General features: G+C 39.6%; 4 protein-coding genes across 6 annotated transcripts; 1 reads left to right on the top strand and 3 right to left on the bottom strand.

Moving 5' to 3' along the window:
- Positions 1-109: 109 nt before the first annotated feature.
- LOC5519800 (BRCA1-A complex subunit Abraxas 1) lies at positions 110-7801 on the top strand. 2 transcript variants are annotated; one of them, XM_001639704.3, is made up of 10 exons: positions 110-220; positions 294-384; positions 1597-1633; positions 1742-1808; positions 2343-2454; positions 2767-2860; positions 5285-5410; positions 6182-6254; positions 6429-6540; positions 6874-7801. In XM_001639704.3, the coding sequence occupies exons 1-10, from the start codon at positions 149-151 to the stop codon at positions 7314-7316; spliced, it is 1227 nt and encodes a 408-aa protein (XP_001639754.2). In that variant the 5' UTR covers positions 110-148; the 3' UTR covers positions 7317-7801. The 2 variants fall into 2 exon arrangements, with proteins under 2 accessions (XP_001639754.2, XP_032220528.2); XM_032364637.2 differs by lacking the exon at positions 294-384 and having other exon boundaries at positions 154-268.
- A 328-nt stretch (positions 7802-8129) lies between these two features.
- On the bottom strand, positions 8130-15586 carry LOC5519799 (interferon-induced protein 44-like). Its single transcript, XM_032364638.2, has 5 exons — positions 15305-15586; positions 14358-14553; positions 12718-12867; positions 12115-12286; positions 8130-8806 (listed from the first exon to the last, which is right to left on the bottom strand). The coding sequence occupies exons 1-5, from the start codon at positions 15316-15318 to the stop codon at positions 8355-8357; spliced, it is 984 nt and encodes a 327-aa protein (XP_032220529.2). The 5' UTR covers positions 15319-15586; the 3' UTR covers positions 8130-8354.
- Positions 15587-16271: 685 nt separating this feature from the next.
- Positions 16272-20852, bottom strand: LOC5519878 (30S ribosomal protein S18). The gene is made up of 6 exons (XM_032364639.2): positions 20697-20852; positions 20512-20594; positions 20217-20291; positions 18715-18781; positions 18273-18332; positions 16272-16367 (listed from the first exon to the last, which is right to left on the bottom strand). Exons 1-6 carry the CDS (start codon positions 20809-20811, stop codon positions 16309-16311), a joined length of 459 nt encoding a protein of 152 aa, XP_032220530.2. The 5' UTR covers positions 20812-20852; the 3' UTR covers positions 16272-16308.
- Positions 20853-21331: 479 nt separating this feature from the next.
- On the bottom strand, positions 21332-25137 carry LOC5519877 (interferon-induced protein 44-like). 2 transcript variants are annotated; one of them, XM_032364636.2, is made up of 7 exons: positions 24929-25137; positions 24445-24649; positions 23965-24111; positions 23566-23737; positions 22954-23328; positions 21941-22035; positions 21332-21632 (listed from the first exon to the last, which is right to left on the bottom strand). In XM_032364636.2, exons 1-6 carry the CDS (start codon positions 24946-24948, stop codon positions 21971-21973), a joined length of 984 nt encoding a protein of 327 aa, XP_032220527.2. In that variant the 5' UTR covers positions 24949-25137; the 3' UTR covers positions 21332-21632; positions 21941-21970. The 2 variants fall into 2 exon arrangements, with proteins under 2 accessions (XP_032220527.2, XP_001639668.3); XM_001639618.3 differs by lacking the exon at positions 21941-22035.
- Between the last annotated feature and the right edge of the window lie 116 nt (positions 25138-25253).

Here is a 25253-nt window from a genome sequence, read left to right as displayed (position 1 = left end):
GGGTACTTTTGGGGATCGTTTCGGGTCCTGGGATCGTTTCGGGTCCTGGGATCATTTCGGGTCCTGTACAGAACCCCATAAACCATGATACCTTGCGTGGCGAGATTCGTAATGTGGTCAGCGGCTCACCCTCAAAGAAGATTTCAAGATGGAGGCGCGAGTATCGGGTGCAGTAATGGCGTCTCTTTTTCAGGAGCTCACCAAAGGTCAAAACGACGTGGTAAGCCCTTAAACATGCGCAAGTCAGATAATCTATCCAACAGACCAGGTAATTTGATGGGACTTATTTGCAGGAGGGTTTGTTGTTGGGAGATTCTACGGGCAGAACGATAAACACAATCAGTGACTCACAAGCTGAGAAATTGAGATTTGAACGTATTGCGAGTAAGTATGCCTTGTTTGTTTGAACTCTTGTGACACTTGTGTAATGTCTTCATTTATACGATAATTATTGTGCCATAAGTTAAAGGTTCTAAAAAACTATAGTGGAGTTGAAATATAAATTTTTGACTAGTCTTTTTATGGCGAGTGTTTTTGGTGTGAAGTATTTTGGAGGCACCACAGGCTAACCATCGTCTCAGTCAGTCTCAATACTTGACTTGAATATTTTCACGATCACCTCCTGTAATTTCATTTTATCCTATAAAAAAATGTCACGACAACCTATAATTGCTTTGTGATGTGTATTTATTCAGAATAAGTGGTATTGGTTTGGGGCAGTTGAAAGTCTCACCCTACTTAACTATTGCTGGTTCCTTCTCATTTCTGGGTGGTTGAAATGTGTACAAACTCAGCCTTTTCTGGTACAAAGATTTTGTTTGAGTCTGATTCTTGCTGGGGATATCGAGACATTCATATCTTACTGCGCTGGATTGATATTTCTAAATAGCATGTAGCATGTAGCGTACACTAAGAGTGGCTGCTAAGTAGACTGAGGAGGGGGGCGACAGTGCTGAAAAACACCAAGACTAGTTCCAGTACCGCGCGGTTAACCATCCTTTTTGTTTGGAAATGCCGGTGTTTTAATGAACTGTCACATTTTGGCGAATGCTAAGAAAACTAGACCAAACCTAAGGCTAAAATTTTCTTTATGACTCCCTCATTATCAAACAAGTCTGTCATCTTTTGTACAGTATGGTTTTAATGCTGTACAGTAAGTCAAAACAGCGACCGAAGTCAGCCTTTCGTACCATTACTCGAAATGATTCAACACTGAGATTTTGGTTATTTTCACCAGAACATGCGCATGGGCATACGTTATTTAGCACTGTGGGGGTGGGGAGGGGGGGGGGGCTTGTTCAAAATCTTAATTTTTACCGCACTTTTTTTACATCTCTGCCTGACATCACATTGCACAAGCATCAAATATGGCCTTTCCTTTGTTGGTGCTAATGGAACTAGTTGTTGATGTTGGGGAGCAATGTTTGTTTGAAGTAAAGTGTTTGTTAGACATTTTGATCCTATGATGTACTTGGGAAAGGGTGGTATTGGGGAGCTTGGTAGGGTTTTTGGTGTTTTTATGATTGGTACAAAATATGACTTAGTTGCTGATCCTAAAGCCCAAATACAATGCTGACAATGTCTGATGTATTGCAGCTATCCAAGGATTTATACCATGTAGCAGAGTATTCAGGTAAGATGCTTCAGTGCTGTTAGCTCACACATGCAGGTACATATAAACCATTAGCTGAATAATTCTACTCTATTAACCTCATTGATTCTTGATTTCTTTTGCATGCAGCTTCTACAATGAGGTTGGTAAAATTGACAGTGAAAAGCTGAAGGAAACATTGCAAAATAGAGCACAGGTATGTTAATGTTTGGTACTCTCTTATGCCTGGTGCACACTAATGACATGACGACAAACGACAGCCCGACATAATAACATGGACATAATGACATGAAAGAAAAAACAGGTTTTTTCTCCTATGTCGTTATGTCCATGTCGCTATGCCAGGTTTATGTCAAAATGCCAAACCATTGAACATACGAAGATAAGATAAGATAAGATGTAATTTCTTTGTTCTTATTAATTGTGTTTCTTGACTCAAACCTTTGCATATATATCTTGTTTCACAGGTGAACTTAGAAAAATAAATTATTATTAGTATTAAGAAAAGTTGGTAAACCTTCCTTTAATTGCTCAAACCCTTGTTATTAACTGCAAATAGTTATTGATTACAAATCCACAACTACTAACAACTCTCCCCTCCCTTCAATAACCACTCAATATGAGCAAATGAAATACAGGGATAATATACCTAACCTTGTACAAAATATATAGTTACAAGCTTCACTGTTATATAGGTTATCTCCAATAATGATTCCTTTTTCTCTGTCAGGAGGTCATTGGGTGGTACAAATACAGAAGAAACTCGCAAGCCCTTGTCACAATGAGGGAGAGATATGTCCATCATAATCTCATGCAGGAGCTGGGATTTCAGCCTGCACACGGTAACAACTGAACTCCTTTTTATTAAGTTTTTTTCTGTTTTTACTGTATCTGTTTTTATTTTGGTATTTTGTAAACTTGTCTTCTTCATCATAATAGCATCATCATAGTTGATACTGCAGTACTCATAGCTGGTTCTTGATTTCAGAGTCTCTTTTTGTCTTCTTCATGCACTGTAGTACTGTAGTATCTGATTTCAGAGTTCCCTTTTGTCTTCTTTGCATACTGTAGTACTCATAGCTGATATTCGATTTCAGAGTTCCCTTTTGTCTTCTTTGCATACTGTAGTACTCATAGCTGATATTCGATTTCAGAGTTCCTGTTTGCTCTGTTCACCTCATGCTGTCCATTAGGAATGGCAACTCACCTGTATAACTACCAGGTTTTATCAGCTAACCAAATGAAAAGGTAGTTGCTTTGTTCTGTAGTGCTGACATTACTGTATCTTGTGTAATATTAGCCGCCTGATACGAGAACTCCATGGTGAATAGTTGTGCATTGTTTCCTGTTTCACTCTGCCTAATGGACATGTTGTGGTTGGAAATTTATCTTAGTTGGAAATTTTTCTCAACTAGTTGGAAATTTTTCAACCGGTTGGTAATTTTACAACCAGCTGGAAATTTTCAAACCAGTGGAAATTTTTCAAATTGTGGTTATCTGTCATCATTCTAAAAGGGATTATATTTTTGGGGGCTCATTAATAAAACAGGGGCTTGGATTTTTAGGGGGGTATTAAAAGAACACCACTACCCTACACCTGCTCTCCTCTCCCTCTCTCCTCTCCTCTCCTCTCCCCCCACTCTACTTTCTACACTCTTAGTTATCTATTTATTCATTACCCTACTAAGTGAGTTACCTGTGTCTAATTTACATTTTTTTTTCATACCTTACCGTGATTCGAACCCTCAACCTTTCTCTTCGAAGTCTGTAGCCCTTACCACTTGACCACTAAGGCTTGTGACGAAAGATGAGCGATTAAATCTTGCTTTATTGTAATATTCATGACGCGCCTTACGTCATGCTTGTTATAAATGCACGCATGCGTATTAACGTAAAACAGAGACTTCAAATCTTTTCACGAGCGTAGTGCAAACTTTTGTAGATAAAAAGCAAAAAATATCGCAAAAGACTAACTGTGCTGCCATTACAATGAATTTACAACGTTTGAAAACACGCCATAACCTTAATAGGGCTTAAATAGATGTGTTTCGTATTCTAAAATTGCGTACGCAAAAGCTCTGCGTGACTCGGACCTGCCAACTTCGGAGGAGTCTAAAATTACGCACTTTTGTCGAACGTAACTCAAGATAGGTGCGGCGAAAGCGGGTATTGAATGACTGACATGTAAGACTGCACAATAATTAGAGCAATAATAGTGTTCTCTTATTTCTCCCCTTCTTCTATTCAGCCCCTGTTTATGCTCAAAAGTTCATAAATGGGTAGCAAATATAATTGACCACCACACAAAGTTTTGTTACATGCAGCCTATCCTCGAAGATTGGTGAAGAAGTTCTTAGCGTGCTATCCACTTTTTGCACCCTATACGGCTATCCCAAGAAATTGATTACGGACAACGGGCTAGAGTTCAAGAATCGGCTTGTTGAAGCATTTGCAGAGAAAAACGGAATTCAAATTAGTCATGGCTCACCTCGTATGCCTACAACTCAAGGTCTTGTTGAGAGAAGTAACCGAACCTTTAAAGAAGATCTAAGAGCAATTCTTCAAATTGAGGCCCACAAAGAAATGAAGAGATGGTGTGAAAGCACATCGCAAGCGTCATATACGATGAACATCACACATCACAATCAACGAGACACCTTACGAGTCTGTGTTTGGTTTTAAAGCCAACAGGGAACATAGAAATGTGGCTGACAATGAAGATGAGATGCCAGGAGCCAAACGTCAGAAGCGAATTGAAAGGCAAGAAGCATACAACCAGAAAATGGTAGAACAAACCAAGAGAAAGCAAAAGCAAAAGTTCAAGAAGGATGATATTGTGGCCCTTCAAATTGAGAGACCTGACAAAACCTCTTGTCTTCACCCACGTATGCTCATTGGAAAAGTAGTGTCTGTCGAAGAGAGTAATTACTGCACAGTTGTTACTGAACATGGGCGCATCAAAGGAACAATTGCTCCAAATCGGTTGAACCACTGCACGTCATCAGTACCTCCACGATTTGACAATGATCGCCAAATAACGTTTACAGAAGCTTGTAAGAAATGCGCCCAAATTAATTAATTAAATATAGATATCTTCCACACAGTTTTGTTACGTAAAGTTTATTTTAACAAAGTCTTACCCAACCATACCCTAACCCTAACCAAAAGATACTTGAAGTTCATTTCGACAAAGACTTACCCAACCATTCCCTAACCCTAACCCCAACGTACTTATCAAAAAAGAATGCCTGGTACTTCTGAGGTCTTCCAGATTTTGCACTGGTTGGAGAATTTCCAACTGGTTGTAAAATTTCTAACAAGTTGAAAAATTTCCAACTGGTTGGTAAAAATTCCAACCAAAATGAATTTCCAACCACAACAGACACACAAACTGTACAGAACCATAAATATTAAATGGGGCCTCATTTTCCTTGATATATGTACTGCATCAAGAACCCCACGAAGCTTGGGATATAGGATGCAAAAACTGGTGACTTCTTCTTGATCTTGCTAGTACTTGCAAAAACTTTTCCTGATATCAAGGTATTCATGCATCCTAGATGTCTTTGCCCAAAGGGCAGAATGCAATTTTTAGTCTTTGTGTGCAACATCATCTCAAAACACCACTTCTATATCAAATGGACTTATGTTGACCGTATGTATTTTATACAGCAATTTCAAATCCCACAAGTTAAAAGTTGTGAACCTTAGAGACACTTCGCACTCTGAGTATCGCTTGCAGCCTCAGAGCATCAGAACAAAATGTGAAAGATTTAACAATATCATTGATGATTACAGGTAGGTGTTTCAAAAATTGGGACCACTTAATAGTAATGATAAATAATAATAATGTTTGATATTTCACACCTAAGAGGGACCACTTCACTATTCTAGAGAAGCTGAATATTCGTAGCCACAATACAAATATAGAATTTCTCTAGCTTTATCACAGCCAATAATCCTCAAATTGTGAGGGGTAGGCTATGTACGGTAAAAGTAAAAATGGGGAAAGGTTATCTTTAAAAAAATGCACGCTATACTTTCAAGATATAAATGGCTACAATCAACTTTACCTTTGTTTTTATTATTTTATTGTTGTTACAGTATTATTCTTTCTATAAAAGATAGCTAAGTAAGTTCCAACGATTGCTGTCTATTGTCATCACGATTACTGTCATTGTTGTAAATCTCTGTTATTGTTCTTTTTAAAGATGGCTTAGTTAGATCTGATGGCTTCTGTTCTTTGTTTTTGACAGTATTATAGCTATTTTTCACTGATATTATTCTTTTTATCAGAGATGACTTAGATCTAATGGCTGTTGTTCATTGTCATCGTCACTATTGTTGTCATAACTTTTTTTCATTGAGATATTATTCTTTTTATCAGAGATGACTTAGTTAGATCTAATGGCTGTTCATTGTCATCGGCAGTATTGTTGTTAAAGCTATTTTTTCATTGATATTTTTCTTTTTATCAGAGATGGCTTAGTTAGGTCTGATGGCTGTTTTTCATTGTCAGCGTCACTATTGCTGTTATAGCTATTTTTCACTGATATTGTTTTTTATCAGAGATGATTTAGTTAGATCTGATGGCTGCTTAACAACTCACACCATGTGCATGCAGCTAATGATCAAGATGAAGGTCAGTAGAAAGTGGAAAAAAGTAAGCATCACATAAAGTGAAACTTTAAAGGTCACTTGCACGGTGAAGGGTGATTTTAGTGTTATTTTGGCAATCTCTTCATGTTTTATTTTTTTAATGAATCAAATATGGGAAGGAAAGAATTTATCATATTTTCATCATTTGTATCACCAGGATCTTGTGGAGGAAGTGAAAAATAGTGAGTCTACGGTCCTTGCTATGGAGCATGAAGTTTGTAAACTCAGAGAAAAAGTTCTAAGAAAAAGAGAAATGATTCAGAGCTCAGGTATTGTACTAACCTATGGAATCCATTGAGAGAGACTTATACGGTACTAGTCCACAGGTAAAGGGAAATAAAAGAGCTGGTCTAACAGGAAATTTTGGCTTATCCGAAGAAATCGAGCTGAAATGACCCTTAAAATGATTAAGTTTTTAATAAAGATAAGCTTAGCCCTTGTGGTAAGGAGTCTCTCTAGAATTACTTGGTGTCCCTAGAAAACATTTTGAAGTGCGCAAAGAAAAATAAGACTACCATTCCCTTAGTTGATAAGCAAATTGTTGAAATTGCATGGCTACCTATAATCGACCTGATGAACAACAAATTGTTTTATTGTCACAGCTCAAAACACATCTGAAACAAGACCAGCCCAGCCCGGAAGTAACAAATCCTCCAATACGAAAGCCCCTCAGCCTGGGGGGTCCAAGGGTAATCTCATCGACTTGGACTTCGAAGAAGACTTTGAGCGTGTTGTCGAGGGGGCAGAGATGCCTCCGAAACCCTCCATAACAAAGTCTCCTTTTCGATTTGGCCCCAAAGACGGGACTAAATCTATGGGAGTTGACATTTCATCCGCTATACATGAACAAGTGAAGGATTTCTTTACAGAGAGTCAAACTCGACATAAAGATCACAAGTCTCAACTTGCAAGTAACCATGAAGTACGTTTGAACTCTCAGATACAGACTCTCGGCGAGGACGAAACACAAGATTTTAGCCCATCAGAAGATATGCACAGTAATGGCACGACGTCACAAACTCTAGCAGCTTCTCCGGAATTTTGATTTTTTAGCCCCAGGCGTTCTTACAAGGGATTGGGTTCCCTGTGGTTGGAAAGAATTGTGACGTCACAGTAAACCATCTACCCCAAACTCTGAGCTTGCTCTCCCCAGTCCGTCGCCTCACGGCCAACCACAGGAATCCCGTATAGTCTGCAATATTATTATATTATATGTTCGTAGTATTTTGTAAATAGTCGACTGATATTCTGATCTGAAACTTTTGAGGGGTTTGAAAACTTTTCACAAGCCAGCGCTAAACGTGCAATTATAGATGGCCTGGATCACGCGCGCAGAATTTCAAAAATCTTCAGAGGAACATTGTTTAAGTGCAAGTGTTGTATAAGGAACTGTAGCGTCATAGTTGCTTTGAAGATATTTCAATAGGGGACTCGAGCTAAAAGATCACGTGACCTTGGGTGGCAAATTCAAAACAAAATTATCAAACAAAAAAATCAGCAATGACTGCGTCCGTCACACCAGCGAACGACGAAAAAATAAAATCTTTAATTGAAACTAAACCATTTCTGTGAAAAAAAGAATTCTTGCTCTTTTCGTAAGTTGCTTTTTGCTGCTGTTATTTTGCCGCTTAAAGCCTGAGCCGCGCGCTAGTTTGCCATCCAAACAGGCACGTGGTCTCAGCGCAAGTCGCTTTATTATGTCCTAGAGCCCCATATCTAGCGTATTACTGAAATAATTTTGGCTGATCTTAACGATTTTCGGCTTGTTTATGAATAAGGAAAATGTTTTTAGTGACTAAAACAAATTGCAAAATCTGGACATATGGGACGGGACAAATGAGAACACTCTACACAAAACTGAGATATGAGCTTAGCCTTTTTTTTAACTAAGATTTCACTATAACACGTGTCCTTCCCTTGTGCGTTGACTATATTCATATATTGGCTCTCTAAAGAGTTTTTTTTATGATAAATCAAAAGTATGAAAAAATCACAACTGACGATATGTTAATTTTTAAGAAAAATATAATCTTCTTTGACTTTGACAATCAGATTCAGTGTAACGACTAATTAGTCTAATTAATCATGAGTAATAATCGTCCTCTGTTTCCTCTTCGTCGCTCTTGAATGATTCAAGTAAATGTGTAAGCCAGTGAAGCTCGCCAGTCCAATAGAGGACGAAAACCACCACTACAAACACCATTAGGAGCAGACACATCACCTGGCGCATGCTCAGGCGATTCAGACCCCCTGTCTCGCGCAGATAGTCAATTCTGTCATCAACGTAGTCTTGAGCGAAGTGTAACATCTGACGCAAGGCCATAAGAGAAAGGTTATTCACATTCACCGACATCTCGGTTTCCCACTCGTAGTTCTTAATTGGGAAGATCTTGTTGGCGGGCAATCCTTGTAGCTTATGGCTGATCAGGCGCACTCGTTTTCGAAGGATGTCGCTGTGGAATACATGCATGATGTTGGTGCGGGTCTGTGGACACGCGACGTCTATCTTGGTCATTAGAACCACCAAGGGAATTCCTAAAAAAGATGTATATGTCCAGTAAGAACCAAGGCTTCATTGGTATTCCACCAAAGGAATGCCTGCGAAAGAACCACTATTTTCAATGACGTGGTCTTATAAGTACACTTACGGTGCATTAAAACAACAACGTTCTCGAGGGTGATGTGAATTATTCACGTATTATACAGTAGAACCTCGCTATATGGCAAGGGACATCGTTATATAGGGAAACCCTCATTGGAATCGAGATCATTTTCATACATCTTACTGTTGGAACACGAAATTTTGATCATTATTCTGAAATTATCGTTATAACGGAGACGTTCTACTGTGCCCGAGTACAGACGGGGACATCCGCTACGGGACATTAACTAGTCCAAAGAGAAGAGAGTGTTAGGGTTTGTCTGAGAATCAGTGCGTGTGTGTGGTTTATTCGCAAAGGTACAAAATGGAGTATGCGCCAAAAAAAAAAAAAAATTGCCCGGTCAGTTCAGCCATTATGATCCCCATCATGTCTTAGTATAATGTATCTCCGTAAATTTAAAGAAGAAACATCGGTTATTTTGGGAAATATATTGGAAAGTTTATAAAAAAAAACTGGTCTGTCCATATGTTAAATAACTAATAGTCCGGTTACCGATGAATAAAATAAAACAGAAGCATTTCAAATACGGATGATTGAATATTATCTTCCGGAAACATGAATGTAATCGGTCGAGATTTGCCTCCTTAAAACTAAGCGATTTGCGGTTTTTCGCAATGCGGCGTTTTTCTTGTGGTTTTCCTGGGCCCCTTACGCCCCCTCACGGAGAGTCCCCTGATTACACCTTTTGCTTTTCATTAACGAGTCATTCACGCGAATATGACCTACATTACTGGGTTTATACAAGCATTTGCGCGTTCTTTACATTCAATAACGAAAAATCTATTTCAATAACGTTGAGTCATGTTAAAGTTCTACATAGAGCATTTCGCTGCACTTTGCATTAGCCCTCGATCACCGACCATTCAGACATCGTGGTAAATATGTTTGCATGAATCGGTACCACTGAGCGCATTTGTTGTTTGAAAGAAGCGATAAAGGCAGATATTTCACGGCCTCAAATACAGGCAGAAATAAACAACAGAGATGAAGCAAGGAACAGAGGAGTACCATTAGGTATTAATCGCACAAATTTGTTGCTGGAAGCGCTTCAACGAAACATCAACACCATCACACCAGCCAAAATGTGCCTCAACGGCGAAATGATCGAAGGGTGATTTTTGAGTACTAGTATCATTTATTTTGCATGTATTTGCATATTAGGGCACAAATAAACGAGAAGTAATTGAATAATTATTTTAGGATATTGTTTGTCATAAAGGGCTTATTGTTTGTACGGAGGCGCTAACGTTTGTAAGAAGCACGCAAATAACTTTCACAAAATACTATTGTTTGAACTTGCTGTAATAAAAATGTTAATGAATATTTTGTTTACTGTATTGATTGCGATGTCTTGTATTATTGATATTTTGTTTGTGTTATTGTTATGTATCAACGCGCAAATGAAAATAGATTTTTTATTCCTGGTTGTCGAATAGTGTAAATGAATGTGAAGAAAATGCAATTGTGTGCACTCAATTATTCAAAGTTCGTTAATGTATTTCCTTTTAGTTCAAATGATTTTACTTTCGCTTAAATGACAGTACATCGGCTTAAATGTTTGTAATTTTGGCTAAAATGAATGCGTATTTCTTGTTAATGAAAAGCAAAAGGTGTAGTAACAGCATAACGTATGTTTTTTTCCCATGGCCAGAAGTAGTAGTTAGTGGGTTAAGACTCGGGAGCATCTTCGATCTCCTTAAAATTCCTCCCGAGCATTAAGAACATCATAAGAAAAGCTAACTGGAAGACTCAGTCAATTTCATAAACATTTTTCTTGCAAGTATCGACATGTTAACCCATTGACTCCTGGCTTTTTTGGAGCTGAATTTACAAAAAAACAGACTGAAAACAGATACCTCCCCCTATTCTGAGTTTTATACAGCCCGTCAAAGTCAAACACAGCTGCACCTAGTCAGCGGCATCCAAGCTTTCCAACAGTGCTTTGCGGTCCCCACTTTTAATCCCTCGTCGTTGTGCTGAAGCCAGCACAAGTTGATGGTTGCTTGTATTTTTCATAAAAAATACAGCTATGAGCATATTAGGAGATTGTCTCAGGACATCATGAAGTCTTTTGGGGCATAATTGAGTGCTTTGCTTATGGATATTTGCAAGCCAAGGTGGATTCATGATGATTTTTTCTTGTTTGGCTTTGCCTGGATGAGAAAATAATTTTCTAATGAATCACCACAGCTCTCCTAAATGCTGTCTTTTCTGAAACCCAATTGATTCCAAAATTGTTTACACTGCTATTCTGGGTCTGTATGACCTGGAATTGATTTGTTTGGCTTCGGGGTGAAAAGACTTCCCTCGTGAATTTTCCCCTGGATCTCCCAGAATGCTTTGCAATACGTAAAGACATCTTTGTGTCTTGAGCTGTGTTTGCTGATCTCTCTCCCTTGTGTGGTATTTTGAGCGTTTTATTGAGAGGGGTAATTCTGCTTTTCTCTCCTTGTTCGATTTGAGATTTGTCAAAGAACCTGTGCTATTATTTGGCTTAAGAGTAGATGCCAACACCTTGGTTGGATGCATATCTGCAAGACCATTTATCCCTTAGACTGATGCCTGAGTATCTTCATCTTGTTGTGTTTATTTTGCATTTATGAATTTTTTGGGTTGTGGGTACTTCCCAAAGCCGGTACAGGCCGGTTGAGGTGACAATGTGTTAATATCCTGTCACATAACCCACTTACACTACCCCTGTGGTGACCTAGGCTTGCGCCCTGTTATGCTCCATCTGAGGGTGTCAACCAAGAGTTATATTTCAATCCCCTTTAGGTTTTTAAAATAAAAATAGGAGTAAGAACGGTCTATACTCTTTGTCCCCCTAGATGCAGGGAACCGGTCCGTAACATGATACTCTAAAAGCGGGATTGTCACCAGTTTACTTGAGGGCCTATGGAAACGTAACATGATACTTTAAAAGCGGGATTGTCACCAGTTTACTTAAGGGCCTATGGAAACCTCAACCGGCAAGAGACAAAAAATCTATTAGAATCCGCACTATTTAACAAACCGTCCACTCTAAATTATTAGTCACATCCTCAAAGAAACTCCCAAGAGACACACTGCTTTTACAATTTTGAAATATTTTGCGCATTTTCCGTTAAAATTTATCGGAGATTGCTACGTAATCGACCGGAAGCAAACTGGTGACATTGCCAAGCTACTCGTAGGACTTACGGCGGGCGTTAAGCGCGTCCTGAAGTGATTTGTACATGTTCCATAAATCTTCTGGTATTGAAGTGACCGTAGATGCATCAATCGCCAGCGCGACGCAGTGGGCTCTCTGCGAGAAGGTCGGACCCTCGATAAATCCGGGACTTTCTGGTGTTATACGGCCACAGGGACGAAACTGAAAGTCGGTGCAAACTTAGACAGGGCAGAATCAAATTAAATGAGGCTAAATGCTCGCATTTAGGCAAGGTTAGACTCACAACACAGGGCAGCGTCTCAGATATCTAGAGGTTATGCGTACGTGACCTGCGCCGGCGCGCGTGGTGCAGCGGTATGCTTTCGAAGGGTAGCTTTGCACCGAGCGGCATTAAGGAAACTGCAAATAGAGGCAATGGTTGTGCCCCCTGGTTTTCTTATTCTCAGTATCGTACCCACTTATTTTTTTAGTATTTCTGTTAGTAGTAAGGATTTCCTTCAAATTCAAGACTAGTCTTCATGGACGGCGAGAACAAATACTCCAGCTGCTGATTTTTTAATTCTATTTTTTTATCGTGTTCCTTCTAAAGTACACAAAGAAAGGTTTGATACGTGTGTTTCACTTCTTCTTACATGTAATCCGTTAGGTATGTTTCCGTCCACCATGTATATCAGCTCATTTACGCTCAGTCCATGGTTAGGTACCAGTCCCACCGTATCGTAGATTCCCCAGTTGATAGAAGGTACTGCTGGAGTCGATTTGATTCCAAAGATGCTATAAAACTATGAAAGGGTTGATAAAGTTAGAATGATAGGATGTGGTGAAGAACTGCGGTTAAGGTTTGTGTAGGGCGGTTGATGAAGTTCTGATGATAGGTTGCGGCGAAGAAGTGCGGATAAGGTTTGTGTAGTGTGGCGGATATAGTTTAGATAATGGGATGCGGTGATGTAATGCGGTTTATACAAGGCATTTGATGTAGTGCGGTTGGTCTAGGGTGGTTTATGTAGTGTGGTTGATGTAGCAATGTTGATTTTGTGTGGTTAATGTAATGTCGGTTGACGTAGTACGCTTGGTGTGGCGCGGTTTATCTAGTGGTTGTTGCGGTGCGGCTGTTGTAGTGCGGTTGTTGAAGTGCAGTTGATGTTAGTAGGATTGTTGCGGTAAGGTTGGTGTAGTGCGGTTGTTGCGGTGCGGCTGTTGTAGTGCGGTTGTTGAAGTGCAGTTGATGTTAGTAGAGTTGTTGCGGTGAGGTTGGTAGTGCGGTTGTTGAAGTGCAGTTGATGTTAGTAGAGTTGTTGCGGTGAGGTTGTTGTAGTGCGGTTGTTACGGTGCGGCTGTTGTAGTGCGGTTGTTGAAGTGCAGTTGATGTTAGAAGGGTTGTTGCGGTGAGGTTGTTGTAGTGCGGTTGTTGCGGTGCGGCTGTTGTAGTGCGGTTGTTAAAGTGCTGTTGATGTTAGTAGGATTGTTGCGGTAAGGTTGGCGTAGTGCGGTTGTTGCGGTGCGGCTGTTGAAGTGCAGTTGATGTTAGTATGGTTGTTGCGGTAAGGTTGGCGTAGTGCGGTTGTTGTAGTGCGGTTGTTGAAGTGCAGTTGATGTTAGTATGGTTGTTGCGGAGCGACTGATGTAGTGTTGTTTTTGTTGCGGTTGATGTGAAGTGCGGTTGTTGAAGTGCAGTTGATGTTAGTAGGGTTGTTGCGGTGAGGTTGTTGTAGTGCGGTTGTTGCGGTGCGGCTGTTGAAGTGCGGTTGTTGAAGTGCAGTTGATGTTAGTAGGATTGTTGCGGTAAGGTTGGTGTAGTGCGGTTGTTGCGGTGCGGCTGTTGAAGTGCGGTTGTTGAAGTGCAGTTGATGTTAGTAGGATTGTTGCGGTAAGGTTGGTGTAGTGCGGTTGTTGCGGTGCGGCTGTTGTAGTGCGGTTGTTGAAGTGCAGTTGATGTTAGTAGGGTTGTTGCGGTGAGGCTGTTGTAGTGCGGTTGTTAAAGTGCTGTTGATGTTAGTAGGATTGTTGCGGTAAGGTTGGCGTAGTGCGGTTGTTGCGGTGCGGCTGTTGTAGTGCGGTTGTTGAAGTGCAGTTGAGGGAATAGCGTTGTTGTGTGGTAGGATGTGTATTGGTTTATATATATCAATCTCTCCTATCAAATTCATTTATATAATAAACTTCATTTCAAGAGTACCTATATCCAAATATGCCATTATTTTCCAGAATTATTCGTTGATATATGTATGGTATGTTTGAGAGATGCCTATACCCCTTTAAAATTCTGAATCCTTACTTTGGATGTAGCATTTCCTCTATGCTTTGCAGCGTTCGCCAGACTTGTAATATGGTCACGGAAAATAGATCTTATCGTGTTGAAGAAACTGGACTTCCCCGCCCCCGCTTGGCCCAGTAGCAAAATGCGGAACTCCGAGATGTCAAGACCTGGTACGGTCACCGGCTTTGCTTTGCATATTTCTTCGAACAGTTTGCTGAAAAAATGCGTGTAGATGTAAAATCTACAAAGAAGTGCGTGTTCTTGAATCAGAGTGATGAATATGATGTACTCCTTTTCATAGGAACGTCAAATTTCAGTTTCTCTTTTTCATAAGAACGTCAAATTTTTAGTTGAGTCTGGGCCGTTCTTATTTTCGGAGCACATCTGAAAATATGGTTACGAATGTTCTTAGTTCATGCTGTGATGATTTTCGAATTAGTGTAAAAATCACACTTTCACACCAGTGTAAGGATATAATACCAATGACTCTATAATATCAATCACTCCAATAAAAATATATTTTGCTTCACTATCTGGTAGCCTCTCTACTATCTGGTAGCTTTGGAAAAATTTGGTGAAATCTCAGTCTGAACGTTCTTAGAAAATAGTTCTTATAAAACAAAAAGTGTGTACAACCAAAAACTGGTAGTCTGCTTTGCCAATATCCTATTTATTAACAGTTCTCCAGGGCAGACTCGAATAGCGAATTAAACACTAATATCGGCCAAAACATAGAAAACCTCGATCTTTCTCTGTAGCCTGCGAAAGCAGACGACTCTAGCCGCTCGCGAAAAAAAACTAAGAAAGTCTCTTTACACGAGTTATTTCGCGTGCGGCTAAAGGCGTGCGGCTAAAGACTTTCTCTGCTGAAACTCCACAGAATCGCTTATTTCGCAGGCTAACCCTAATATTCATTGCGTTTTTTTTTAAAATACATTACTCTTCATGACTTTTTGTCTACTCACCTTGGGATGCTCATAGTCAAACGCGGCTTACTTGTACTCTCTCATTTTTGTCTAAAACACTTGATTGGCACACGAAAAACGTTCGAACTTGTGACCGTAACAATTGCTGGCTCTTCTGCGCACGCGCTTGCACTAACAGAACGCGTGAGGTTTTGGGTTGCAAACTCGCGCTTTCAGCGGCAAAATAACAGCAACAAAAATTGCGAATAAGCCAGAAAGTTTCTTTATCAGAAAGGTCTTCTGCAGTTATTTTATTATTTTCCCATCTGCGTCACGGGCGCAGTCTTTTATGTACGTCTCTGCCAAGGTCTGACGGTTCGGAAAATATTAATTTTAAGACGTTACATGCTTTTTCCATCAATAGATATTCCGCGGAAAGCCTTACCAATAGCCTGACCCAAAGGCTCCGAAACTATCGACGAATTATTACCGCAACGAGGATCAAACCTCCCTTTATAAGTTCAAAACCCGCTTCTACCTAACCACAGGTAGCCCAAGCTCATTTTTTGTCCCTATTGCTGATTTAACTGTAAACATAGGGCGAAAAACAAAATTAGTGAAAAATAAAAAACAACTAGTTGAAAAGACGTTTGTAGTCTAGTGTTGTGTTTATGTTTACTTTTTGCGTGTTCTTTGGCCGTATTAAAGCGCCTTTTTCAAGATTCAAGATTTGGAATTTAAAACGAACGAAGTAAAAGGTAGGAAAGTAATTTTGGACATACCCCACGTTCCGCCCTCAAAAACACACTAATTTTGCTTTTCGCCTATGTTTACCGTAAAATCAATAGGGATAAATAAAGAGCTTGGGCTACCTGTGATCTAACTATGTCATAAATAGCGATAGCTTGAAGGAGAAATGTGTAATATGAATAGGATGGAGAAGATGGACGGCATGGGTTAAGTGCATTTGCAGGGATTTGTCGCAAGCGTGTACGATTTTTTTCTTTATAATTCAAGCTACACATCAAACATTTAACTTTATTTATTTACACTTAATTTCTAGGTTAGAAAAGTTTTGGGTCGTTGTGGAACTCGGGGTGCTTCATGGTGACTGGCATCAACCCTAAAAAAAAAAACAGAGTAAAACAAATCAAACAAGGGTGAGCAGGTCAACAGGAAAAGAGTTTATGTATAGGCTTTGTAAATGAACCTAATAAAACAATACGAAGCACGACACACGTGACACACTCTATTTTGTCAATTGTCATTGCTAAATCTAGTTAATCTATGGAATAGGAGCAGGGGCCGGTTCCTGAAAAGCCGATTCGCGCTAACGCTAACCCAGGGTTAAATTTGCCCTTACACACGATTAAATCTTTACCTTCGCGAGGTGGATTAACTCGCTAACTTACGGTTTATTTGGCGTAACAAGGCCTCCCATACTTTGTAGTAGAACTAAAGTTTTATAAAATGAAGTTGCCGACAAAAAAGACGTTACACAAAAACAATGTAGGGATAAAATGTCCTAACATTTCGCTTTGTTATGCGACCTTCGTTGCGATGCTGACTCGAAAACTATGCTGGGACAGACAGAAAGTTACATGAAATTTATACTTGAAATGAATCTGTCTCGCTAGTGTCACGCACCAACTCGAATCCTGAAAATGACATTTTTGGCAATGAAATGGAGGTAATTACAGGCTATTAAGAGGTGTTTTGGGGCTTCTATGCGAAAATAAAACCACCAAAGTTATTTTGAGTTGCTGTCTATTGATCTACTGGGTACCCGGTGTGAATTTTACTCGTCAAACCATCTTTTCCCTCGCTTAATCCAGGGTTAGTAAATCGGGGGATTACTTGGCTTTCGGGAACGGTGAGTTAACCGTAGGATAACTAGTCTGCTTGCAGGCGTTTACCTGGTGTTTTTTCGCTATGTTTACCCGCTATGCGCTGAGTCGTGGTAGCCATCTTGTTTTTTGGCCACGCTAGCAAAACGTGACGCGTTTTGCGCTCGTTCCAGCTTTCGCGCGGTCAGAACAAAACAAGATGGAGGCCACGACTCGGCGCATAGCGAAAACTCCGAGTAAACGTAGCGAACAAATACCGGGTAAACGCCTGCAAGCAGGCTATAGGATAACACCCAGGATTAGGCGCTGATCTAAGGTCAATTCATCGGCCTTTCAGGAACCGGCCCCAGGCCTTTAGCAAGAACCACCGGGGGAAGTGGGGTCAGTACTCTTACAAGCTGCAATTTGATTGGGCAAATGAACAATATCCGCACCTCGACACAAAGAACGGGAAGAATAGAGACAAAAGAACTCCTTTGTAGAGCAAAGATAATAGGAGACAAAGCAGCTGCGTACTTACTCGGGAAGTGTAGAAACCCTAAGGCCTAACAGGATTGGCTAGATTATCTTATTGTTCTATTGTATTCTCGTTCTTTGTTTGTGGTGCATCAATCCAATGTGGTAAAATCTTATGATAGTTTCTACATGACCCAAAACGCCTTGCTCTACCAGTCTGCTTTTTTTGAGTACCACAGCGAATTAGGATGAGATACCTACAAAAGATGGTCTGCTAAATGGGTTAAAGAACCCTGTCCCTCTACCACCATTGAAAATCATGGCTATTGGCCAGAGGTTCTGGCACAAGTGTGCTAAGCCCAAAGTGTCTGACTTATAAGGATGACTCCCAATAAAGTCAATTTTGCTTCCACCCGTAAGATATTCCTCCAGTCATCCAACTTTGCATTTGGTACCAGGGGTGAGCCAGGGGGGTGGCCAAGGGGGCCCGGGCCCCCCTTTTAGCAGCCAAAAATACAGTAAATGTATGAGACATTTTCTAAAATACAGGAGAAAATGCTGAGAAAGGGCCTTTTGGGCCCCCTCCTGTTAAAAATCCTGGCTACGCCGCTGGGTACCTACAGTACTGGTTGACAGGCAACTGGTCTAAACACCTGTACTTACTAAAAACATTAAGTTACTTGAAATTTCATTTTTAATTGTAATTTAATTTACTAGTTATTTACCTATCGCTCTTGCTCTTTTTATGGCATTTGTTATCTCTTTCTGTTTCTTGTCGCACAGACCTGTAATGTAAACAGTCTTAGAATCCATACTTACTACGAAACCATGGAACATTGGCTCACATTATTGTGTTGGGGGTGGAGGGCGTGTGTGATCTAATATAACACAAGTGTAACTGGGGTAGGGGGGCAAGACTGCTGATTCAAACTGAAACTTTTAATGTTGAGAACACCGTTGGAGGTTTTGCCGTTTTTTTTAATCTATTAGGTCATTAGCTACATTTTTTTCAATTATATTCGTATCTTTCACACCACCATGAACCTAAATGTTCAGCTCAGTAACATTCAAGAATTTGCCAACTATGTATGGAAATGTTTGGCGAATTGAAAAGGGGACAATATAGTAATCATGCTTTAAAATAATAATCTTGTTTTAAAATAATACCTGTGACTCTTCTATTGTAGATTCTTCCACTATGTGATGAGATGAACTGTGACAGCAATCTTACATTCTATAGGAAAAGAAAATAATATTTAGTAATTATTTTCCAAGCCCCAATGGGTTCTGAGTCAATTGCCAAAGTTGGAATAGACAATTGATTCAGATGCCATGAGGGCAATAATAGTTTTTGTCAAATCAAACCAGTATATCAATTTGTATAGCCACAAATGTTGTGTGTTCTGATAATTTGTCATTTTTTGGCTGTCAAATCTAGCACTTTTTGCTAATGATGGGCTATAACTTATGGCCTACTAGCACGTCAACCACTCAGAAGCATTGATGATAGACCGCTGGTGTAACTTGACTAAAATCTATTCAATTGATATTAGTAATGGTGGTATAAACATATAACATAAACATCCATAAAAACTTAAAGGAAAAACCCTGTGTATAAACACATTGACCCCTCAACCGGCCTGTACCGGCATTTAAAAAGTACCCACAACCCAAAAAATTCATAAATGAAAAATAAACACAACAAGATGTAGATACTCATGGATCAGTCTAAGGGATATGCATCCAACCAAGGTGATAGCAACTACTCTTTTGCCAAATAATAGCTCAGGTTCTTTGACAAATTTCAAGGAAAAAAAGCAGCATCACCCCTCTCAACAAAATGCTCAAAATACCACACAGGAGAGAGATAAGCAAACGCAGCTCAAGACACAAATAGATATCCTTATTCTGATCCTCCAGAATGGCCCCAAAACACAATGTCCACTCCTTGAAGGCTTGTGAAACCACTTGGATGCCATTATGGATTGCAAAGCATTCTGGGAGATCTGGGGGAAAATTCACAAGGGTAGGGCCAGTCAACACTCCTCTCCCCAATGCCAGATGTTTTTTTACCCCGAAGCCAAACAAATCAATTCAAGGTCATACAGACCCAAAAAAGCAGTGTTAACAATTTTGGAATCAAATTGGTTTCAGAAAAGACATCATTTAGCAGAGCTGTGGTGATTCATTGGAAAATTATTTTCTTATCCAGGCAAAGCCAAACAAGAAAAAAATCACCATGAATCCACCTTTGCTTGCAAATATCCATAAGCACAGCACTCAATTATGTTCCAATAGACTTCATGATGTCCTAAGGCACTCTCCCAATATGCTCATAGCAAATATAAGCAACCATCAATTTGTGCTTACATTAGCACTGCGATGAGGGATTAAAAATGGGGCCGCAAAGCCCTGTTGGAAAGCTAGGATACCCCTGACTAGGTGCAGCAGTGTTTGACTTTGACAGGCTGTATAAAACTAAAAAAGGGGGGAGATATCTGTTTTTGGTCTGTTTTTTTTTTTTTTTTTTTTTTTTTTTTTTTTTTTTTTTGTAAATTCAGCTCAAAAATAGCCAGGAGTCAATGTGTTAACATTCTTTCTACTCCATAATTATTAAAAATAAACTCATCCTCATACCAATTTTTTTTTTATTATCATGGATACCAGACCTTATAATCAATAGTGACATCTGTTCTTTTTGGGCAAAGTAAACAACCAGTTGGGCGATCTTCTTCATCTAGACGCTGAAAGCAAAAAATAGACACTTGCTTCTGTCATGCTTCAGAAGAACTATCTCTTTGCAGAGCTTACCATTCCTAGCCAGAATGCCTAGGGCATAGAATCATTATAGCCTCATTCTTAGCAATCTTGCCTGTTCGTTAAGTGCCAACCAGACACCCTTGTTATCAAAATTTTAGTGTGTTAGGATAACCAAAAATAACGCCTCCGATATTGAACATTTACCTCGTATCGTGCCATTAACTCCTGTTCTCTCTCCTTTCTAAGCTTTCGTTTTCTTTCCAGATAATGGTATTTTCCTTCAAAGACTAAATCATCGAACAGATCGCATAAAAACAGTCACTCATGTCATATTTCTAAATCACGTAATTAAAATGACAAATTACAAAAAATGAACCAGTTGTCATTACCTGGTGGGGTGATATGCATTTGTCTTACAGCGGACACCGCTGTCGGTTTTGGCATAAAAGGCAATCTTTCTCCACCGAAACGCAGAAGCGAAAGTCGGCCAACGCAAGCCGCCATCTTGAATCGAGAAACCGCTGATACTCCATGCTCATATCTGGGCACCCTGTGGTTTAGACAGGGCTAGGGCTTGAGGGCGTGCCAGAAAAGATGTATAAGCACACGGGCTATAGGATAATTAGACTTCGAAATGAAGTCTAATGTCTTGTTAGTTTTGAATAAGCACGTATTCCTACTTCGACTGGATGCATTTGCCTTGGTTTCGCTCCTGCAGCGAGCTATGTCCCTACGCGCTTGCGACCTTTCAAGGACGCGCTGTATAAGCGCCGCCACCTGGTGAATGAGTAACCCGACCACCTCGACCCCCAGCGGCGCGTTTTTTTCTCTTCCCCATTATAAAATAAATAATGGGGAGTCCCTTGACTGCTGGCAATGTGAAACTTTCGTCAATATTATATATTGGTAAAAAAATAATAAAAAAATTCAGACGGATATCATATACGTCCGTTCCTAAGTATAATATTTGAACAGGGCGGGGCATTTTACATACTGTATGGGCTAAACATATAAACAAGATCAATTTGAAGATGATGAATAACCCATTTATTTGTTGTAATAGCAACTTTGCATACAAATCAACTGAAGCAAGGTGTTGATACAAACGAAAGACAAGGATTCACATACAGTCATACAAACAATGAGTCGACCACATTATGACAATGAGTCGACCACATGCTCCAGTTCATCTGAATGTCTATGCTTGATCCAGTTCATTACGACCCAGTTTTTTTATTCAGTTCTGTACGATCTAATTTTTTAGTTCTTTACGATCAATGAAAAAGAGATGGGTGTCTTTCTTTAGTTCGGCACTTCCTTTCGAGCTGCAATAAAAAGGACACACTACAGTTACAACAATGACAAACACAAACAACACGATAACAACAAACAGCGAGCTCGAAAACACGAGACAAGTCAAGCTAAGGTTTGTTCACAAACTGTGAGAGATTTTCGTTCGATTGAAACGATATAGGCATGCTCGTCGAAATTGGCCGGAGTTCCGAAATGTGTTTTGAAAATTTCGTCAAATTATTAAAAGAAAATATTCTGATATTCAAAGTAAACGAGTTTCCAAACTTCAATGCTTTCTAGACTCAAACTACTTTACAAGTCAATCGACGAGCATACCTACCAACAGAATTAGGGAAGCGCGCTTTGCTTGTTATGAGCCGCAAATCTGTACACAACTCCACGAGCTTTCCTGTTCCTTTCCTGAACCTTTCTCTCCTATGAAATAAGGCGAGTTTCCATTATAAATATGCTGTGCGGTCATCGTGTGGTTAAAGAGAGCTTGGTCATTCATGGGGAAGATAAATCCATCTCAATAACATGGCACTAATTTATGTCAACCACTTTCAGTACCACGCGCTGCAACGCGCTGCAACGCGCTGCAACGCGCTGCAACGCGCTGCAACGCCCTGCAACTTTCGCTGGGAGAAATAATACGTTATAAGGGTGCTAGTACTCAAATCACAGTGTGCAAAAATCACTCGCAAACCAAGCAAACAACAAGCATTTCACTGTCAAATGCAACCCCGTAACGAGAAAAATCAGCATCGCAACAGATCGAATCATAATAAAAATCAGCATGATGAAAATTTGACATAGTCGACTACCATTTTTTGGGTATATGATAAGTCTTTTATTTTACCCGAATATCATGTTAAATAAATAGTACATCAGGGAAGCTTTAGTATCTATCCTATCTTATCTTATTTATACTATAGTATTACCGAATGTAAACGAGTAAGACGCTCTTCCTGGTGACAAAGTAGATATATTTATTACAAGAAATGATATTTTAAAAGAATTCAATAGAATTACAGCTCTTACAGAGTTATGCACCAAGTCTGGATCAGTTTTTAACTAAAGTGTGTGGCTCAGTAGTTACATGCAAATTTGGTGCAATATAGGAATTTAAATCACGTTTCCAAAGTCCAGAAAGTTAATTTTTGTGGTTGCGGATACTTTTCATTTGCCTGTATTATATTATAACTGAAGTATCAAACTATACAACGGTAAAGGCATAGCAAACTAATTTGCGATGTCAAAAGATCAAATAATAGAGAAGGGAAGAACATAACTTAAATTATTCATAAAGTTCCTCCTCTCCTCTTTCGACTTTGCCTGCAAATTGAATCTTACCACTGCAGTGGAGGAAGAAAACCATCACAATGGCCAACAGGAAAAGGAGACAGAGGATCTCGCGCATACCCAGACGGCGCCTAAGACCGCCTGTCATGCGCAGATGATCTGCTCTATCCTCGACATGGTCTTGTGCAAAGCGCAGCATCTGACGAAGAGCCAGTAGAGAAAGGTTATTCACATTCATAGTCAGCTCAGTTTCCCATTCATAGTTCTTAATTGGGAAGATCTTGTTGGCGGGCAATCCTTGTAGTTTGTGGCTGATCAGGCGCACTCGGTTTTGGAGGATGTCGCTGTGGAATACATGCATGATGTTGGTGCGGGTCTGTGGACACGCGACGTCTATCTTGGTCAGCAGAACCACCAAGGGAATTCCTAATAAAATGATGTATACGTCACAGTAAGAACAAAGCTTTGTTATACTATTTTTTTTTGTCAAGAACAACCTAACAGACTTAGTTCAGGAAACCACGCCCATGAGGCGCATATTTTCTTGTGCATCATATGCCCATTTGTATTATGCAAGGCACTATCTTCAAATTTGTTATAAAATAGTTTGTTGATAAAATTATTTAGAAGTAAAGTTAAACGGTCTGTATTCAAATGCCTTACTGCGAGCATTTAGCGCGTCCTGAAGTGCTCTGTACTTCTCCCACATTTCTTCCGCCATGCTATTTACTGTAGATGCATCAATTACTAATGCGACGCAGTGGGCTCTCTGGGAGTAACTTGGGCACTCAATGAAACCGGGGCTGTCCGGTGTTACACGGCCATACGGACTGAACTAAAGGCAAACAAATTAACAATATTAATGTGGAGAAAAAACGGGTTTTCGCAAACAAACAAAAAATGATTGTAATAAATAAAACATAAATAATTACCGAACATTGCTGAGAGGTTCTTTTTGTATTCCCGCTATCTACCGTTTTTGAATCAATGCCTATCAATCCGGCTTATTGCTATTTTCCCAATCTTGTTTTGATAAAAAAAAATTAGAAAAAATATTCTTACTTGGAATCGGTTGGGAATATTTCCGTCTACCATGTACAGCAGTTCATTCAAGCTTAGTCCGCAGTTTGGTAGCAGCCCCACCGTATCGCAGATTTTCCATTTCAGCGGCGGTGCAGTAGGCGACGATTGGACATCATATACACGGAACTAAAAAAATGAATGCTGTTTATTATTTTTTTTAAACATAATTGAAAACAATCTGATAAATATATCTGACAAAAAAAAATGTTGAATTAGGGATCGACCATTTGACTTCTGACAAATAAAAAGAGCAAGAAAACTGGCGGCGCGAAAAAAAATCTAGCAGTAAAAAAACCGTCTCCGTCAAATATGAAATGGTCGGTCCCATTTTACATTTGGTAGAGAAATAACGCACTAAGAATACTTTCGAAAAAAATATACGTAAAAGACGAAAATCATCGACTCGAAAAATAGATAATAAAGGCAAATGGAACTAATCTTGAAATTTTAAAAGCTTACTATTGAAGTGATGCTATGTCCGCTCTGCCCCGTGATTGCCAGACTTGTGACATATCCGCGAAATATAGAGCTGATCGTGTTGTAGAAACTTGACTTTCCTGCACCAACTTGACCAAGTAACAAAATGCGAAACTCCGGGATGTCAAGACCATCCATTGTCACTGGCTTTGTCTCGCATATTTCCTGGAACAGCTTTCCGGGGGATCTGCAAATTCAAAATGTGAGTTGCACAATACATTAGGGTTGGTGTCCTAATTCGCGTTTTTTTATATCACTAACATACATACGAGCCAAGGTTCGTGATCGATCCAAAATCAAGAGATGGCTTTTATTGACATTCGGTTAACTGGATTTTAAAAAGTAGATAATTTGATACTCTAGTGATTTCCTGCGCGTGCATTTTTTTCTATACCCGCGCGCTATTTTGCGAAATTCTAGCAGTTTTTCTATTTGCATCCTCTAGTAAAAACATCCTTCAGCTTACCTGAATTGGTCGTACATCATAGATTGTTAATAGTTTTGATGTTCTTCAGCCCAAACTGAGTATTGCCACTGTTTAAGCCTCAAAGCTTGCGGAATGTGATTTCAGTGGCACTGATTTAAAATGACGTCACCAATGGAAGCTCGTTTGGGGCATGCTAATCACTTTAAATTGACTCTAATTACTTCTTACTACGATCCAATGGAAGTCTGGGTAATAAAGCCTGGAGAATCCAGGAATCAAAACTAAGAATTAAATAAGAAAGCTGGCAAGCAGGGCTCCTCTGCCATTTTATATTATTCCGCAAGAAGCTGTAGCGTAAGCGACC

Source organism: Nematostella vectensis, chromosome 6 (assembly GCF_932526225.1).
Source record: "Nematostella vectensis chromosome 6, jaNemVect1.1, whole genome shotgun sequence".
In the NCBI taxonomy this organism is placed as follows: Eukaryota; Metazoa; Cnidaria; class Anthozoa; order Actiniaria; family Edwardsiidae; genus Nematostella; species Nematostella vectensis.
The sequence above is the reverse complement of the archived record's forward strand: the minus strand, read 5'-3'. Positions and strand labels throughout refer to the sequence as shown.